Source organism: Blennius ocellaris, assembly GCF_963422515.1.
Source record: "Blennius ocellaris genome assembly, contig: SCAFFOLD_115, whole genome shotgun sequence".
NCBI lineage: Eukaryota > Metazoa > Chordata > Actinopteri > Blenniiformes > Blenniidae > Blennius > Blennius ocellaris.
In genome coordinates, this window is record NW_027661855.1 from 36,064 (window position 1) to 53,563 (window position 17,500).

The 17,500-nt window shown below is 53.1% G+C and overlaps 1 protein-coding gene across 1 annotated transcript in view; it reads left to right on the forward strand.

Moving 5' to 3' along the window:
- LOC308148712 (echinoderm microtubule-associated protein-like 6) overlaps positions 1 to 17,500 on the forward strand; it is a 29,274-nt gene that overhangs the window by 2,816 nt on the left and 8,958 nt on the right. Inside the window, exons 4-28 of the mRNA XM_080522219.1 lie at positions 1,148 to 1,333; positions 1,943 to 2,078; positions 2,593 to 2,666; positions 3,334 to 3,461; positions 4,406 to 4,543; positions 4,625 to 4,766; positions 5,124 to 5,238; positions 5,809 to 6,021; positions 6,210 to 6,353; positions 7,506 to 7,612; positions 7,818 to 7,936; positions 8,040 to 8,226; positions 9,055 to 9,160; positions 9,262 to 9,355; positions 9,966 to 10,066; positions 10,939 to 11,141; positions 11,741 to 11,852; positions 12,221 to 12,348; positions 13,526 to 13,667; positions 13,819 to 13,971; positions 14,052 to 14,183; positions 14,281 to 14,369; positions 15,391 to 15,567; positions 16,888 to 17,122; positions 17,413 to 17,500. The exon at positions 17,413 to 17,500 is cut by the window's right edge and continues 39 nt beyond it. Coding sequence (XP_080378345.1) covers positions 3,337 to 3,461; positions 4,406 to 4,543; positions 4,625 to 4,766; positions 5,124 to 5,238; positions 5,809 to 6,021; positions 6,210 to 6,353; positions 7,506 to 7,612; positions 7,818 to 7,936; positions 8,040 to 8,226; positions 9,055 to 9,160; positions 9,262 to 9,355; positions 9,966 to 10,066; positions 10,939 to 11,141; positions 11,741 to 11,852; positions 12,221 to 12,348; positions 13,526 to 13,667; positions 13,819 to 13,971; positions 14,052 to 14,183; positions 14,281 to 14,369; positions 15,391 to 15,567; positions 16,888 to 17,122; positions 17,413 to 17,500 — 3,050 coding nt within the window. The 5' untranslated portion in view covers positions 1,148 to 1,333; positions 1,943 to 2,078; positions 2,593 to 2,666; positions 3,334 to 3,336. The remainder of the gene's footprint in view (positions 1 to 1,147; positions 1,334 to 1,942; positions 2,079 to 2,592; positions 2,667 to 3,333; positions 3,462 to 4,405; positions 4,544 to 4,624; positions 4,767 to 5,123; positions 5,239 to 5,808; positions 6,022 to 6,209; positions 6,354 to 7,505; positions 7,613 to 7,817; positions 7,937 to 8,039; positions 8,227 to 9,054; positions 9,161 to 9,261; positions 9,356 to 9,965; positions 10,067 to 10,938; positions 11,142 to 11,740; positions 11,853 to 12,220; positions 12,349 to 13,525; positions 13,668 to 13,818; positions 13,972 to 14,051; positions 14,184 to 14,280; positions 14,370 to 15,390; positions 15,568 to 16,887; positions 17,123 to 17,412) is intronic.

Sequence of the window (17,500 nt, forward strand, 5' to 3'; positions counted from 1 at the left end):
CGACTCTCTGGTTCCTCCTCGACTTGACTCTCTGGTTCCTCCCCGACTCGACTCTCGGGTTCCTCCTCGACTCTCTGGTTCATCCTCGACTCGACTCTCTGGTTCCTCCCCGACTCGACTCTCTGGTTCCTCCCCAACTCGACTCTCTGGTTCCTCCTCGACTCGACTCTCGGGTTCCTCCCCGACTCGACTCTCTGGTTCCTCCCCAACTCAACTCTCTGGTTCCTCCTCGACTCAACTCTCCGGTTCATCCTCGACTCGACTCTCCGGTTCCTCCTCGACTCGACTCTCTGGTTCCTCCTCGACTCGACTCTCTGGTTCCTCCTCGACTCGACTCTCTGGTTCCTCCTCGACTCGACTCTCTGGTTCCTCCTCGACTCGACTCTCGGGTTCCTCCTCGACTCTCTGGTTCCTCCCCGACTCGACTCTCGGGTTCCTCCTCGACTCTCTGGTTCCTCCCCGACTCGACTCTCTGGTTCCTCCTCGACTCGACTCTCTGGTTCCACTCAACTCTCGGGTTCCTCCTCGACTCTCTGGTTCCTCCTCGACTCGACTCTCTGGTTCCTCCCCGACTCGACTCTCTGGTTCCTCCTCGACTCGACTCTCTGGTTCCTCCCCGACTCGACTCTCTGGTTCCTCCCCAACTCAACTCTCTGGTTCCTCCCCAACTCAACTCTCTGGTTCCTCCCCAACTCAACTCTCTGGTTCCTCCCCGACTCGACTCTCTGGTTCCTCCCCAACTCAACTCTCTGGTTCCTCCCCAACTCGACTCTCCGGTTCCTCCTTGACTCAACTCTCCGGTTCATCCTCGACTCGACTCTCTGGTTCCCCCCCCGACTCGACTCTCCGTTTCCTCCTCAACTCTCCGGTTCCTCCCCGACTCGACTCTCTGGTTCCTCCCCAACTCGACTCTCTGGTTCCTTCTCGACTCGACTCTCCGGTTCCACCCCGACTCGACTCTCGGGTTCCCCCCCGACTCGCCTCTCCGGTTCCACACCGACTCAACTCTCTGGTTCCTCCCGGACTTGACTCTCCGGTTCCTCCTTGACTCGATTAACGTGTTAGCATTAATGTTCACACATTAACATTAACACATTAACGTGTTCATGTGTTAACTTGTTAACTCGTCAGCGTCTCCTGTCCTCAGTTCTGGGTTCTGTGTGGAAACGCCGTCACTCCAAAGCGAGGGATCTTTGGGAAGACGGGCGACGTTCAGACGATCCTCTGCGTCGCCGCCGCCAAAGACGACGTCACGTATTCCGGCGCCTTGAACGGCGACGTTTACGTCTGGAAGAGTCTCAACCTGGTTCGGACCGTCCAGGCGGCCCACGGGGTGAGACTCCTCCTCCGTCCTCCTCCTCCGTCCTCCTCCTCCGTCCTCCTCCGTCCCCCTCCGTCCTCCTCCGTCCTCCTCCGTCCTCCTCCGTTCTCCTCCATCCCCCTCCGTCCTCCTCCGTCCTCCTATGTCCTCCTCGTCCACCTCCGCCCTCCTCCATCCCCCTCCGTCCTCCTCCGTCCTCCTCCTATGTCCTCCTCCATCCTCCTCCGTCCTCCTCCGACCTCCTCCGTCCTCCTCCTATGTCCTCCTCCATCCTCCTCCGACCTCCTCCGTCCTCCTCCGTCCTCCTCCGACCTCCTCCGTCCTCCTCTGTCCTCCTCCATCCCCCTCCGTCCCCCTCCGTCCTCCTCCTCCTTCCTCCTCTGTCCCCCTCCGTCCTCCTCTGTCCCACTCCGTCCTCCTCCTCTGTCCTTCTCTGTCCTCCTCCGTCCTCCTCCGTCCTCCTCTGTCCTCCTCCGTCCTCCTCCATCCTCTGTCGTCCTCCTCCGACCTCCTCCGTCCTCCTCTGTCCCACTCCATCCTCCTCCTCCGTCCTCCGTCCTCCTCCGTCCTGCAGGACATGTGATTACCCTGTGTGTGTGTGTGTGTGTGTGTGTGTGTTAGGCGGGGATCTTCAGCTTGTTCTCCGGGGACGAAGGCTTCGCTACAGGAGGACGAGACGGTTGCATCCGACTTTGGGACGTCGACTTCAAGCCGATAACGAAGATCGACCTGCGGGACGGCGAGCAGGGGTACAAAGGTACTACTTCCTGTTTGGCTGCTCAGTGGCCCGTTGGTTGGTTGCTGGTTGGTTGCTGGTTGCTGGTTGCTGGTTGCTGGTTGCTGGTTGCTGGTTGCTGGGTAGGTTTCATGAATTAACGTCTTCCACCAGTATTTATCCACCAGACCGACTTCATAGTTTTTCTATCTGCTCACCATTTCTGTGGGTTGAATCAAGAAAATGTCTAAAAACGAGCGTTCACCAGTTCACCAGTTCACCAGTTCACCAGTTCACCAGTTTACCAGTTCACCAGTTTACCAGTTCACCAGTTCACCAGTTCACCAGTCCAGCCGGTGAACCTGGAGGTGAGCACCACTGCTGTTTGACTTCCTGCTTCTGAAACGTTCATGAAGCAGCAGAGTGTCACATGATTTCCTCCTCATCCTCATGAGCAGCAGGTCCAGCCTCCACCTCCTCCACCTCCACCTCCTCCTCCACCTGCAGTTCAGCTTTCATCTCTTCATAGTAATCCCCCCCCCCCCCCCCCCCCCAGGTCTGTCCATTCGCAGTGTGTGCTGGCGAGCCGACCGGGTCCTGGCGGGGACGCAGGACAGCGAGATCTTTGAGGTGAGGACGGAACCGATTAGTCTGGTTCAGTGAACGCATCACCATGAGTCTTCATCATCTTCATCATCTTCATCCCCGTCATCATCTTCATCATCTTCATCCCCGTCATCACCTTCATCATGGCTTCACTGGTACGTACTCGGAAGTATGGACTTTTGGAGATTCTTCCCAAATGCATTGTGGGTAATTTTCGCTTCTCAAATCCAAGTCCGGTCTTGATGCGTCCTCGATAACGTGGGCGAAGAGAGTACACATCCCGGTATTTCACCAGTACTCTTCACCAGTGCGACTTCAGAACACAAGTACACACAGTGAGACAAACGTCCCATACTTCAGAGGTTATACTTACCAGTACACACTCACCAAGTACACGAGTACGTACTTGGAGTTGAGAAACTCCCACGGTAATGAATGTGTTAGTTATATATTTGTATTGAGTATTTGTAGGTTTGAATTTACAAAGTATCACATTTCCACCTCTTATTACACACTTTATTACACACACACACACACACACACACACACACACACACACACACACACACACACACACACACACACACACACACACACACACACACACACAGTTAACCAGAACACTGAAGTGAGGCGGTTGCCATGGAGACGCTCCCGGGCTGCTTCCTGTCTCACCACTCTGCTCCTACAGGTGATGGTGCGCGACCGGGACAAGCCGCTGCTCATCATGCAGGGACACGGCGAGGGCGAACTCTGGGCGCTGGACCTCCACCCCAAGAAGCCGCTGGCCGTCACCGGCAGCGACGACCGCTCCGTCAGGTCGGTGCTCCGTCAGGTCGGTGCTCCGTCAGGTCGGTGCTCTGTCAGGTCAGGAGGTCTGTGAGTCGCAGACTCAGCAGCACCACCCAGCTTCACCTGGTGGGGTTGGAGCAGCAGCACCACCCAGCTTCACCTGGTGGGGTTGGAGCAGCAGCACCACCCAGCCTCACCTGGTGGGGGTTGGAGCAGCAGCACCACCCAGCCTGAAGCTTTGAAACACACTGAGAGGAGAGGAAGATCAGACACAGCTGGAAACAGCCCAGAGAAGAGGAAGTGCACAAACACAACACACATGGGTGTGGGTGTGGCGGTCGCCGTGGCATTAGCAGTAGCCGTGGTATTAGCAGTAGCCGTGGCATTAGCAGTAGCCGTGGTATTAGCAGTAGCCGTGGCATTAGCGGTAGCCATGGCATTAGCAGTAGCTGTGGCATTAGCGGTCATCGTGGCATTAGCAGTAGCCGTGGCATTAGCGGTAGCCATGGCATTAGCAGTAGCTGTGGCATTAGCGGTCGTCGTGGCATTAGCAGTAGCTGTGGCATTAGCGGTAGCCATGGCATTAGCAGTAGCTGTGGCATTAGCGGTCGTCGTGGCATTAGCGGTAGCCGTGGCGTTAGCAGTAGCTGTGGCATTAGCGGTCGTCGTGGCATTAGCGGTAGCCGTGGCATTAGCAGTAGCCGGAACAACAGAACAACACTGAAAAGAACCGTCCAGACGAGACGCGACAAGAACTGTCACAAGTTCTGACATTAAATATCAAGTTCTGGAAATAAAAGAAAATAAAGGCTTTGATCTCTTTGGTTGGTTGGTTAGTTGGTTGAAAACACCTCAGAACTAATTGAATATCAATGTGTGTGTGTGTGTGTGTGTGTGTGTGTGTGTGTGTGTGTGTGTGTGTGTGTGTGTGTGTGTGTGTGTGTGTGTGTGTGTGTGTGTGTGTGTGTCAGGTTGTGGAGCCTGGTGGACCACGCCCTCATCGCCCGCTGTAACATGCAGGAGGCGGTCCGCAGCGTGGCCTTCAGTGGTGACGGGTCCCAGCTGGCTCTGGGGATGAAGGACGGCTCCTTCACCGTGCTGAGAGTCAGGTGACACACACACACACACACACACACACACACACCTGGCCACACCTGCCGTTAACGGGCTGTCTGGCTCCGCCCCCTCAGAGACATGACGGAGGTGGTTCACATCAAAGACCGTAAAGAGGTGATCCACGAGATGAAGTTTTCTCCAGACGGGTCGTATCTCGCTGTGGGATCCAACGACGGGCTGGTCGACGTGTACGCAGTGGCCCAGAGATACAAGAAGGTACTGTAGTACTGTAGTACTGTAGTACGCAGTGGCCCAGAGATACAAGAAGGTACTGTAGTACTGTAGTACTGTAGTACTGTAGTACGCTGTGGCCCAGAGATACAAGAAGGTACTGTAGTACTGTAGTACTGTAGTACGCAGTGGCCCAGAGATACAAGAAGGTACTGTAGTACTGTAGTACTGTAGTACGCTGTGGCCCAGAGATACAAGAAGGTACTGTAGTACTGTAGTACTGTAGTACTGTAGTACGCTGTGGCCCAGAGATACAAGAAGGTACTGTAGTACTGTAGTACTGTAGTACGCAGTGGCCCAGAGATACAAGAAGGTACTGTAGTACTGTAGTACTGTGTGCAGGTAGGAGAGTGCAGCAGCTCCTCCAGCTTCATCACTCACCTGGACTGGACCCTGGACAGTAAGATCCTGCAGAGTAACGACGGAGCTGGACAACGACTCTTCTACTGGATGCCCAGTGAGTCTCCTCCGACCTCTGACCTCTGACCTCTGATATCTGACCTCTAATGTCTGACCTCTAACGTCTGACCTCTAACGTCTGACCTCTAACGTCTGACCTCTAATCTCTGATGTCTGACCTCTAACGTCTGACCTCTGACCTCTAACATCTGACCTCTGATGTCTGACCTCTGATGTCTGACCTCTAATCTCTGATGTCTGACCTCTGACCTCTAATGTCTGACCTCTAATGTCTAACGTCTGACCTCTAACATCTGACCTTTGACCCCTGACCTCTAACGTGTGACCCTTGACCTCTAACGTCTGACCTCTAACGTCTGACCTCTAACGTCTGACCTCTAACATCTGACCTTTGACCCCTGACCTCTAACGTGTGACCCTTGACCTCTGAGACCCGAGGAGAGGCGGTTCCTCTGCTGCTCAGCTTCATGGCCGTGATTCAAATCTGCACCGTCGTCATTATTTGAGATGAAAGAAAAGAAAACCCTTACAGCAGGTTGTGTGTGACGGAGACGACGTGTTGCCATGGCGACAGGCAGTCAGGTCACCGTCTCTGCTGCTCCTTCAGTGGGGAAGCCCGTGGCGACGAAGGAGGAGGTCAAAGGTCAGCGCTGGGCCACCTGGAGCGGCGTCCTGGGCGCCGAGGTCAGCGGCATCTGGCCCAAGTACTCCGACGTCTGCAGCGTCAACGCCGTGGACGCTAACCAGGCCGCCGCCGTGCTGGTTGCCGGGGACGACCAGGGCCTGGTGAAGCTGTACCGCTTCCCCTGCCTGAGGAGAGGTGCTGCACCTTCCTCCTCTTCCTCATCCTCCTCATCCTCCTCCTCCTCTTCCTCCTCCTCATCCTCCCCCTCCTCCTCCTCTTCCTCTTCCTCTTCCTCCTCCTCTTCCTCTTCCTCTTCCTCCTCCTCCTCTTCCTTCATCCTCCTCCTCCTCCTCCTCCTCCTCACCTGCTGCTCTCTCTTTCAGGATCAAAGTACAGGAAGTACTTCGGCCACTCAGCTCACGTCACCAAGGTTCGCTGGTCACATGACCATCAGTGTGTTTTGACCACCGGGGGCGTCGACCACGCCGTCTTCCAGTGGAGCTTCCTGCCAGAGGCCGACGCCCAGGGTGCTTCCTGCTCTCCATCCCTCCATCTCTCCATCCCTCCATCCCTCCTGTTCTCCATCCCTCCTGCTCTCCATCCCTCCATCCCTCCTGCTCTCCATCCCTCCTCTCCTGCTCTCCATCCCTCCTGTTCTCCATCCCTCCTGCTCTCCATCCCTCCATCCCTCCTGCTCTCCATCCCTCCATTCCTCCTGCTCTCCATCCCTCCTGCTCTCCATCCCTCCATCCCTCCTGCTCTCCATCCCTCCTGCTCTCCATCCCTCCTGCTCTCCATCCCTCCATCCCTCCTGCTCTCCATCCCTCCTGCTCTCCATCCCTCCATCCCTCCTGCTCTCCATCCCTCCTGCTCTCCATCCCTCCATCCCTCCTGCTCTCCATCCCTCCATCCCTCCTGCTCTCCATCCCTCCTCTCCTGCTCTCCATCCCTCCATCTCTCCATCCCTCCTTCTCTCCATCCCTCCTGCTCTCCATCCCTCCATCCCTCCTGCTCTCCATCCCTCCTGCTCTCCATCCCTCCTCTCCTGCTCTCCATCCCTCCATCTCTCCATCCCTCCTGCTCTCCATCCCTCCATCCCTCCTGCTCTCCATCCCTCCATCCCTCCTGCTCTACATCCCTCCTGCTCTCCATCCCTCCATCTCTCCATCCCTCCTGCTCTCCATCCCTCCTGCTCTCCATCCCTCCATCTCTCCATCCCTCCTGCTCTCCATCCCTCCATCCCTCCTGCTCTCCATCCCTCCATCCCTCCTGCTCTACATCCCTCCTGCTCTCCATCCCTCCATCCCTCCTGCTCTACATCCCTCCTGCTCTCCATCCCTCCATCTCTCCATCCCTCCTGCTCTCCATCCCTCCATCTCTCCATCCCTCCTGCTCTCCATCCCTCCTGCTCTCCATCCCTCCATCCCTCCTGCTCTCCATCCCTCCATCCCTCCTGCTCTCCATCCCTCCTGCTCTCCATCCCTCCTTCTCTCCTTCTCTCCTTCTCTCCATCCCTCCTTCTCTCCATCCCTCCTGCTCTCCATCCCTCCATCTCTCCTTCTCTCCATCCCTCCATCTCTCCATCCCTCCATCCCTCCATCCAAACTCCTCTTACCCCCCCATCACTACTCCAGGGGGTAGTTATACTCTCTAACCCCCCCTCCCCCCCCCCCCTGCAGACGCCCCCGGGGACTCGGACAGCGAGGACTCTGACAGCGACGTGTCCGACGTCCCGGAGTTGGACTCCGACATCGAGGAGGAGACGCAGATCAGCTACGACCGCCAGGTACCGCCGCCGTCGCCATGGCGACGGAGGGTCCAGAGCCGCCGGCCGCCCGTCTCATCGGGCTGTAGGGAGGCGGTGCGGTTGCCATGGAGACGGTGAAGCCGCCTGATCTCCGTGTGTGTGTGTGTGTGTGTGTGTGTGTGTGTGTGTGTGTGTGTGTGTGTGTGTGTGTGTGTGTGTGTGTGTGTGTGTGTGTGTGTGTCAGGTGTATAAGGAGGACCTCCATCAGCTCCGTCAGCAGAGTCGGGAGAAGAAGCAGCAGGTGGGGTCTCTGAAGAGGCAGCAGGGGCCCGACCAGGGCCTCCGCCTGCAGTTTGTTCACGGGTAACCACTCCTCACCTAGTTACTGGTTACTAGTTACTAGTTACCAGTGAAGGTCTGGGTGTGGCTGAGCGGCTCCGTGTCCCCCCCCCCCCCCCCCCGACAGGTACCGGGGCTACGACTGCAGGAACAACCTGTGCTACACCCAGGGTGGAGAGCTGCTGTACCACGTGGCGGCGGTGGGCGTGGTCTACCGCCGCCAGACGCACGCTCAGCGCTTCTACCTCGGCCACGACGACGACATCCTCAGCCTCGCCCTCCACCCGCTGAACGACTACGCCGCCACCGGGCAGGTGGGTGCATGGCCACGCCCCCTGGTCACGCCCCCTGACCACGCCCCCCACAGTCCCGACTCCGTCACTGCAGTCAGATAAACTCCAAACTAACATTTTACCAGTTGTGGCCTCAGAAAAGATTGACGTGGTGGAACGTTCCTCAACGTTCCTCAACATTCCTGAACGTTCCTGAACGTTCCTCAATGTTCCTCAATGTTCCTCAACGTTCCTCAACATTCCTCAATCTTCCTCAACGTTCCTCAACGTTCAGGAACGTTCCTCAACGTTCCTCAACGTTCCACCACATTCCTCAACATTCCTGAAGGTTCCTGAACATTCCTGAACTTTCCTGAACATTCCTGAATGTTCCTGAAGGTTCCTGAAGGTTCCTGAACGTTCCTGAATGTTCCTGAACATTCCTGGATGTTCCTGAACGTTCCTGAAGGTTCCTGAATGTTCCTGAAGGTTCCTGAAGGTTTCTGAACTTTCCTGAAGGTTCCTGAACGTTCCTGAATGTTCCTGAACCTTCCTGAACGTTCCTGAATGTTCCTGAACCTTCCTGAAGGTTCCTGAATATTCCTGAAGGTTTCTGAACATTCCTGAAGGTTCCTGAAGGTTCCTGAATATTCCTGAAGGTTTCTGAACCTTCCTGAATGTTCCTGAATGTTCCTGAACCTTCAGGAACATTCAGGAATATTCAGGAACATTCAGGAACATTCAGGAAGGTTCAGGAAGGTTCAGGAACGTTCCTGAAGGTTCCAGGTCGTGTCTGAGGAGAAGCCTTACCGACCATACATGTGACCATACATGGTCACGTGACGTCACAGCGGTGTGTCCCCTGTGCAGGTGGGCAGAGACGCGTCCGTCCACGTCTGGGACGTCCAGTCCCTGAAGTGTCTGTCTCTGCTGAGGGGCTTCCACCAGGGGGCGGTGTGTGCTCTGGACTTCTCAGGTACACACACACACACACACACACACACACACACACACACACACACACACACACACACACACACACACACACACACTAGTAAAGTGTGTTTGCGTCTCCAGCGGACGGGAAGACGTTGGTCTCTGTGGGACTGGATGAAGGACACTCCATCGTGGTCTGGGACTGGAAGAGAGGAGAGAAGCTCGCTACAGCCCGGTACTGCAGTACTCAGATTACTGCTCGTACTCAGATAGAGTACTACTGATACTCAGATAGAGTACTACTGATACTGAGAATACTTCTGATACTCAGGGACAGGAAATGGTCAAAACAGTTTCCTGTTTCAGTGTTAAAATTAATGTAAACATTGAAAGACATTTGTCTTTTCCAATGAGTCTGGTCATGCTAGCTACAATGCTAACATGCTACAATGCTACCATCACTGTAGCATGTTAGCTACAATGCTAGCATGCTACAATGCTACAGTCACTGTAGCAACTTTAGCTAACATGCAACATTGCGACCGTGACTGTAACTACTGCTACAGTGACTGTCCTCCATCCTGTCCTCCATCCTGTCCTCCATCCTGTCCTCTGTCCTCCAGCCTGTCCTCCATCCTGTCCTCCATCCTGTCCTCCGTCCTCCAGCCTGTCCTCCATCCTGTCCTCCATCCTGTCCTCCGTCCTCCAGCCTGTCCTCCATCCTGTCCTCCATCCTGTCCTCCGTCCTCCAGCCTGTCCTCCATCCTGTCCTCCGTCCTCCAGCCTGTCCTCCAGCCTGTCCTCCGTCCTGTCCTCCGTTGTGACCGGAGTGTCTCTGTCTCCAGGGGTCACAAGGACAAGATCTTCGTGGTGAAGTGTGATCCTCTGCTGACGGACAAACTCGTCACCGTGGGAATCAAACACATCAAGTTCTGGAAACTCGCCGGTAAAAATGTAAAAATGTCTGGTGGAGGAGGTGATGGAGGTGACGGAGGTGGAGGAAGTGACGGAGGTGGAGGAGGTGACGGAGGTGACGGAGGTGGAGGAAGTGACGGAGGTGACGGAGGGCAGCAGCTCCAGCCTCAACATCAACATTTAGAAAACATCCAGACGTCAAAGCAACAGGAGAAAGTCTGGATGTTTAAACGTTTAACAAAGCGGGGATGTCCCGCCAAAATAAAACGCTGGAATTGCCAGTTAGTCTGAGTGTGAAGAGGAATTTTTTATTAGAGACGAACGTCAACAACAACTACTGGATTCCATGTGGAATCATGTCGACGGTTTTTAAAAGATTATTTGGCTTTTTGCTGTTGCAAAATAAGACAAAATAGAATTTTGTGGATTTCTTCCTCGTCTGCACAGTTAAAATACGTCTAATGACGGAGAAGTGGGCCTAAATGAAGACCCTGAGGAACTCCTCATCCTCACGTCTCACGTCTGCAGAGGTTCTGTGTTATAATGTAGCTGTCATACGTGGTTTGTCCTGCAGGGGGCGACGACACCGAGTCAGGAATAAGAGATGAATGTTCCTCCTTTATACAAAACAACATTCAGGTTTATTTAAAGTTTCTTTAAACGTGGATTAAATCTGTTTTCTGCTCAAAAAGATTAGATTATTCAGGATTAACAGATTATTCTTAGCAAGGTGAAGTCATTTCATGTTTTTATTAAATAATTACACCATTTTGAGGAACCGCTAACGGCGCCTTGCTTTGAGCGAGACACTTGTAATACCAGGAGCGGACACACGGTGGTGTCGTGAGTCGGCTCCGGTCATAATTCAGACACGCCTCCCGCCGTCCCGGCTGCCTCCTCCAGGTGGCGGCCTGACGTCCCGGCGTGGTGCGTTCAGGAGCGTGGGCCGTCCGGAGACCATGATGTCGGCGTGTTACTGCCGCCAGGAGGCGCTGGTGTTCTCCGGCGCCGCCACCGGGGACGTGTACGTCTGGAAGGAGCCGCTGCTGCTCAGGACCGTCAAAGCTCACGACGGGCCGGTGTTCGCCATGTGCGCCCTGGACAAGGTGAGGGGGCGGGGCCAAGCCTGCAGCCAGGGGGCGGGCGTTAGCGTTATAGCAGCCGTGGCAAAAGGCTAGCTGCACTGCATGTTCATGGATAGCTTAGGTTAGCAGCAACGTTTAGCTAATATATGACGGTGCTGCTAGCTGAGCTCACAGTTAGCGTTAGCATTAGCGTCACTGAAATCTGTTCTCCACAGTGAAGAGCAGCTCTGTTACTATTTGACTAAACTCCTGTTGACTGGAGGAGGAACGTGATACATGCAATTAGCATTAGCATTAGCATGGTTAAAGAGAATCTTAAAAAGAGCTAAAGTCAGATTATAGAGCATCTTCCTCCTCTGACACCAGATTATAGAGCATCTTCCTCCTCTAACACCAGATTATAGAGCATCGTCCTCCTCTGACATCAGATTATAGAGCATCTTCCTCACCTGACATCAGATTATAGAGCATCTTCCTCCTCTGATGAACAAAACAGAAAGAAATGTTTAACAGCGTTCAAAAGCACCTAAAATAACAAAATAAAGATAATTAAAAGAGACAAATAATCCAGTGTGTGTGTGTGTGTGTGTGTGTGTGTGTGTGTGTGTGTGTGTGTGCAGGGCTTTGTGACGGGGGGTAAGGACGGCGTGGTGGAGCTGTGGGACCACATGTTCGATCGCTGCCTGAAGACTTACGCCATCAAGAGAGCCTCGCTGTCGCCGGGGTCCAAAGGTGCTGCCACACTGCCCCCTGGTGGAGCACTGCAGTGTGTGTGTGTGTGTGTGTGTGTGTGTGTGTGTGTGTGTGTGTGTGTGTGTGTGTGTGTGTGTGTGTGTGTGTGTGTGTGTGTGTGTGTGTGTGTGTGTAGTACAGTAGGGTGAGCTTGTGCCTGTTTCCTGCGCTGCCCTCTGGTGGATGAATGAGGACTCACCTGTATGTTTCCTCCCATTACACATCAGGAGCAACTTGACAATCAGGACCACACAAACAACATGTAAAGAAGAGTGTGTGTGTGTGTGTGTGTGTGTGTGTGTGTGTGTGTGTGTGTGTGTGTGTGTGTGTGTGTGTGTGTGTGTGTGTGTGTGTGTGTGTGTGTGCAGGCCTGCTGCTGGAGGACAACCCGTCCATCAGAGCCGTCACTCTGGGTCACAGTCACATTCTGGTGGGAACCAAGAACGGAGAAGTTCTGGAGATCGACAAGACTGGACCGATGACCCTGCTGGTCCAGGTGAGGAAGATGCTCTATAATCTGGATTAGAGGAGGAAGATGCTCTGTAATCTGGATTAGAGGAGGAAGATGCTCTGTAATCTGGTGTTAGAGGACGAAGATGCTCTATAATCTGATGTTAGAGGAGGAAGATGCTCTATAATCTGGATTAGAGGAGGAAGATGCTCTATAATCTGGTGTTAGAGGAGGAAGATGCTCTATAATCTGGATTAGAGGAGGAAGATGCTCTATAATCTGGATTAGAGGAGGAAGATGCTCTATAATCTGATGTTAGAGGAGGAAGATGCTCTATAATCTGATGTTAGAGGAGGAAGATGCTCTATAATCTGGATTAGAGGAGGAAGATGCTCTATAATCTGGATTAGAGGAGGAAGATGCTCTATAATCTGATGTTAGAGGAGGAAGATGCTCTATAATCTGGTGTTAGAGGAGGAAGATGCTCTATAATCTGGATTAGAGGAGGAAGATGCTCTATAATCTGGATTAGAGGAGGGATATGCTCTATAATCTGGATTAGAGGAGGACGATGCTCTATAATCTGATGTTAGAGGAGGAAGATGCTCTATAATCTGGTGTTAGAGGAGGAAGATGCTCTATAATCTGGATTAGAGGAGGAAGATGCTCTATAATCTGGATTAGAGGAGGAAGATGCTCTATAATCTGATGTTAGAGGAGGAAGATGCTCTATAATCTGATGTTAGAGGAGGAAGATGCTCTATAATCTGGATTAGAGGAGGAAGATGCTCTATAATCTGGATTAGAGGAGGAAGATGCTCTATAATCTGATGTTAGAGGAGGAAGATGCTCTATAATCTGGTGTTAGAGGAGGAAGATGCTCTATAATCTGGATTAGAGGAGGAAGATGCTCTATAATCTGGATTAGAGGAGGGAGATGCTCTATAATCTGGATTAGAGGAGGAAGATGCTCTATAATCTGATGTTAGAGGAGGAAGATGCTCTATAATCTGGTGTTAGAGGAGGAAGATGCTCTATAATCTGGATTAGAGGAGGAAGATGCTCTATAATCTGGATTAGAGGAGGAAGATGCTCTATAATCTGGTGTTGTAAAACAGATTTAATTTCAATAACTGCAACTTCAAAACGAGTGTGTGTGTGTGTGTGTGTGTGTGTGTGTGTGTGTGTGTGTGTGTGTGTGTGTGTGTGTGTGTGTGTGCAGGGCCACATGGAGGGGGAGGTGTGGGGTCTGGCCCCCCACCCCCTCCTCCCAGTCTGTGCTACAGTCAGTGACGACAGAACGTTGCGTCTGTGGGAGACGTCAGTGAATCACCGTATGGTCGCCGTACGCAAGCTGAAGAGAGGTGACCCCCCCCCCCCCTGCCCCCTGCCCCCCCCCCCCCCGCCCCCACCCCCCCTGCCCCCCACCCACCCACCCCTCACCCCACCCACACACACACACCGTCTCCCTCGTCCCTCTGCAGAGCACAGTGTAACGTCCCCCTCCGTCCACAGGGGGGCGCTGCTGCGCCTTCTCCCCCGACGGGAAGGCCCTGGCGGTGGGCCTGAGCGACGGCGGCGTCCTGGTGGTGAACGGCGACACCCTGGAGGACCTGCTGAGCTTCCAGCACCGCCGGGACGCCGTCTCCGACCTGCGCTTCTCCCCCAGTACACACACACACACACACACACACACACACACACACACACACAGGCAGGCAGCCTCTGATTGGTCCCCGTCCTCCCAGACGGCGGTAAATACCTGGCGGTGGCGTCTCACGACGGCTTCGTGGATTTTTACAACGTGCTGAGCAGCAAGAGAGTCGGCGTCTGTAAAGGAGCGTCCAGCTACGTCACACACATCGACTGGGACGCCCGAGGTGACGCACACACACACACACACACACACACACACACACACACACACACACACACACACACACACACGGACTGACACGTTGACACGTTGTGTTCCAGGTAAACTGCTGCAGGTGAACACTGGAGCCAAAGAACAACTTTTCTTTGAGGCTCCAAGAGGAAAACGACAAAACATCAAAACCTCTGAGGTCAGTGGTGAAACTCCTCCATGTTTGTAGTCCTGTAGCGACATGCTATCCTCCATGTTTGTAGTCCTGTAGCGACATGCTATCCTCCATGTTTGTAGTCCTGTAGCGACATGCTATCCTCCATGTTTGTAGTCCTGTAGCGACATGCTATCCTCCATGATTGTAGTCCTGTAGCGACATGCTATCCTCTGTTTGTAGTCCTGTAGCAACATGCTATCCTCCATGATTGTAGTCCTGTAGCGACATGCTATCCTCTGTTTGTAGTGCTGTAGCGACATGCTATCCTCCATGATTGTAGTCCTGTAGCGACATGCTATCCTCTGTTTGTAGTGCTGTAGCGACATGCTATCCTCCATGATTGTAGTCCTGTAGCGACATGCTATCCTCCATGTTTGTAGTCCTGTAGCGACATGCTATCCTCCATGTTTGTAGTCCTGTAGCGACATGCTATCCTCTGTTTGTAGTGCTGTAGCGACATGCTATCCTCCATGTTTGTAGTGCTGTAGCGACATGCTATCCTCCATGTTTGTAGTCCTGTAGCGACATGCTATCCTCCATGTTTGTAGTCCTGTAGCGACATGCTATCCTCCATGTTTGTAGTCCTGTAGCGACATGCTATCCTCCATGTTTGTAGTCCTGTAGCGACATGCTATCCTCTGTTTGTAGTGCTGTAGCGACATGCTATCCTCCATGTTTGTAGTCCTGTAGCGACATGCTATCCTCTGTTTGTAGTCCTGTAGCGACATGCTATCCTCCATGTTTGTAGTCCTGTAGCGACATGCTATCTTCCATGTTTGTAGTCCTGTAGCGACATGCTATCCTCCATGTTTGTAGTCCTGTAGCGACATGCTATCCTCTGTTTGTAGTGCTGTAGCGACATGCTATCCTCCATGTTTGTAGTCCTGCCTTTAGATTGAAAGATTTATTTGTGTGTGTGTGTGTGTGTGTGTGTGTGTGTGTGTGTGTGTGTGTGTGTGTGTGTGTGTGTGTGTGTGTGTGTGTGTGTGTGTGTGTGTGTCAGCTGGAGCGTGTGGAGTGGTCCAGCTGGACGTGCGTCCTCGGCTCCAGCTGTGAGGGAATATGGCCGACTCACAGTGACATCACAGACGTCAACGCCGCCTCGCTCACCACAGACGGACGTCTTCTGGCCACCGGAGACGACTTTGGCTTCCTGAAGCTGTTCAGCTACCCGGTCAGGGTACGACACAGCGCCCCCCCTGGCCGGGAGGTCTACGTACCACTGACCCACCAAAACTAGTCTCCAGCCAGTATGAAGGACGAAACTAACCTGTAGTCGGTCCGTAGTCAGTCCGTAGTCAGTCTGTAGTCAGTCTGTTGTCAGTTAGTCAGTCAGTCTGTAGTCAGTCAGTAGTCAGTCTGTAGTCAGTCTGTAGTCAGTCTGTAGTCAGTCTGTTGTCAGTTAGTCAGTCAGTCTGTAGTCAGTCAGTAGTCAGTCTTTAGTCAGTCAGTTGTCAGTTAGTAGTCAGTCTAATAGTCCGTAGTCAGTCAGTAGTCAGTCTGTAGTCGGTCAGTAGTCAGTCTGTAGTCAGTCAGTAGTCAGTCTGTAGTCGGTCAGTAGTCAGTCTGTAGTCAGTCAGTAGTCAGTCTGTAGTCAGTCTGTAGTCAGTCTGTTGTCAGTTAGTCAGTCAGTCTGTAGTCAGTCAGTAGTCAGTCTTTAGTCAGTCAGTTGTCAGTTAGTAGTCAGTCTAATAGTCCGTAGTCAGTCAGTAGTCAGTCTGTAGTCAGTCAGTAGTCAGTCTGTAGTCAGTCAGTAGTCAGTCTTTAGTCAGTCAGTTGTCAGTTAGTAGTCAGTCTAATAGTCCGTAGTCAGTCAGTAGTCAGTCTTTAGTCAGTCTGTAGTCAGTCAGTAGTCAGTCAGTAGTCAGTCTGTAGTCAGTCAGTAGTCAGTCAGTTGTCAGTTAGTAGTCAGTCTAATAGTCCGTAGTCAGTCAGTAGTCAGTCTGTAGTCAGCCTGTAGTTAGTCCGTAGTCAGTCTGTAGTAGGTCCATAGTCAGTCTGTAGTCAGTCAGTAGTCAGTCTGTAGTCCGTAGTCAGTCTGTAGTCAGTCTGTAGTCAGTCTAGTAGTCAGTCTGTAGTCAGTCAGTAGTCAATCTGTAGTCAGTCAGTAGTCAGTCTGTAGTCCGTAGTCAGTCTGTAGTCAGTCAGTAGTCAGTCTAGTAGTCAGTCTGTAGTCAGTCAGTAGTCAGTCTGTAGTCAGTCTAGTAGTCAGTCAGTAGTCAGTCTGTAGTCAGTCAGTAGTCAGTCTGTAGTCAGTCTAGTAGTCAGTCAGTAGTCAGTCTGTAGTCAGTCAGTAGTCAGTCTAGTAGTCAGTCTGTAGTCAGTCAGTAGTCAGTCTAGTAGTCAGTCTGTAGTCAGTCAGTAGTCAGTCAGTAGTCAGTCTAGTAGTCAGTCAGTAGTCAGTCAGTAGTCAGTCTGTAGTCAGTCTGTAGTCAGTCTTTAGTCAGTCAGTAGTCAGTCTGTAGTTGGACTGACCAGTCAGTGCCTGCCGTGTCTGCAGGGTCAGTACGCCCGGTTCAAGCGTTACGTGGGTCACAGCGCTCAGGTCACCAACGTCCGCTGGGCTCAGGACGACGCCACGCTGCTGACGGTGGGCGGGGCCGACACCGCCCTCATGGTGTGGGCCAGGGAGCGCGGGGGCGGAGCCAACACGGAGGGGGAGGGACCTCTGCCCCGGGACGGCTGGGCGCCGGTGGACAGCGAGGAGTCGGACGACGACGTGGAGGAGGACGGAGGTGGGAGGCAGTGTGTCTGTGCTGCAGCTACTTCCTGTTTCAGCTACTTCCTGTTTCAGGCTATTTCCTGTTTCAGGCTACTTCCTGTTTCAGCTACTTCCTGTTGCAGGATACTTCCTGTTTCAGCTACTTCCTGTTTCAGCTACTTCCTGTTTCAGCTACTTCCTGTTGCAGGCTACTTCCTGTTTCAGCTACTTCCTGTTTCAGCTACTTCCTGTTTCAGGCTATTTCCGGTTTCAGCTACTTCCTGTTTCAGGCTACTTCCTGTTTCAGGCTACTTCCTGTTTCAGGCTACGACAGCGACGTCGCCCGAGAGAAGAGCGTCGACTACGTCACCAAGATGTCCGCAGTGAACCTCCGAGACACGAGAGGAACCAA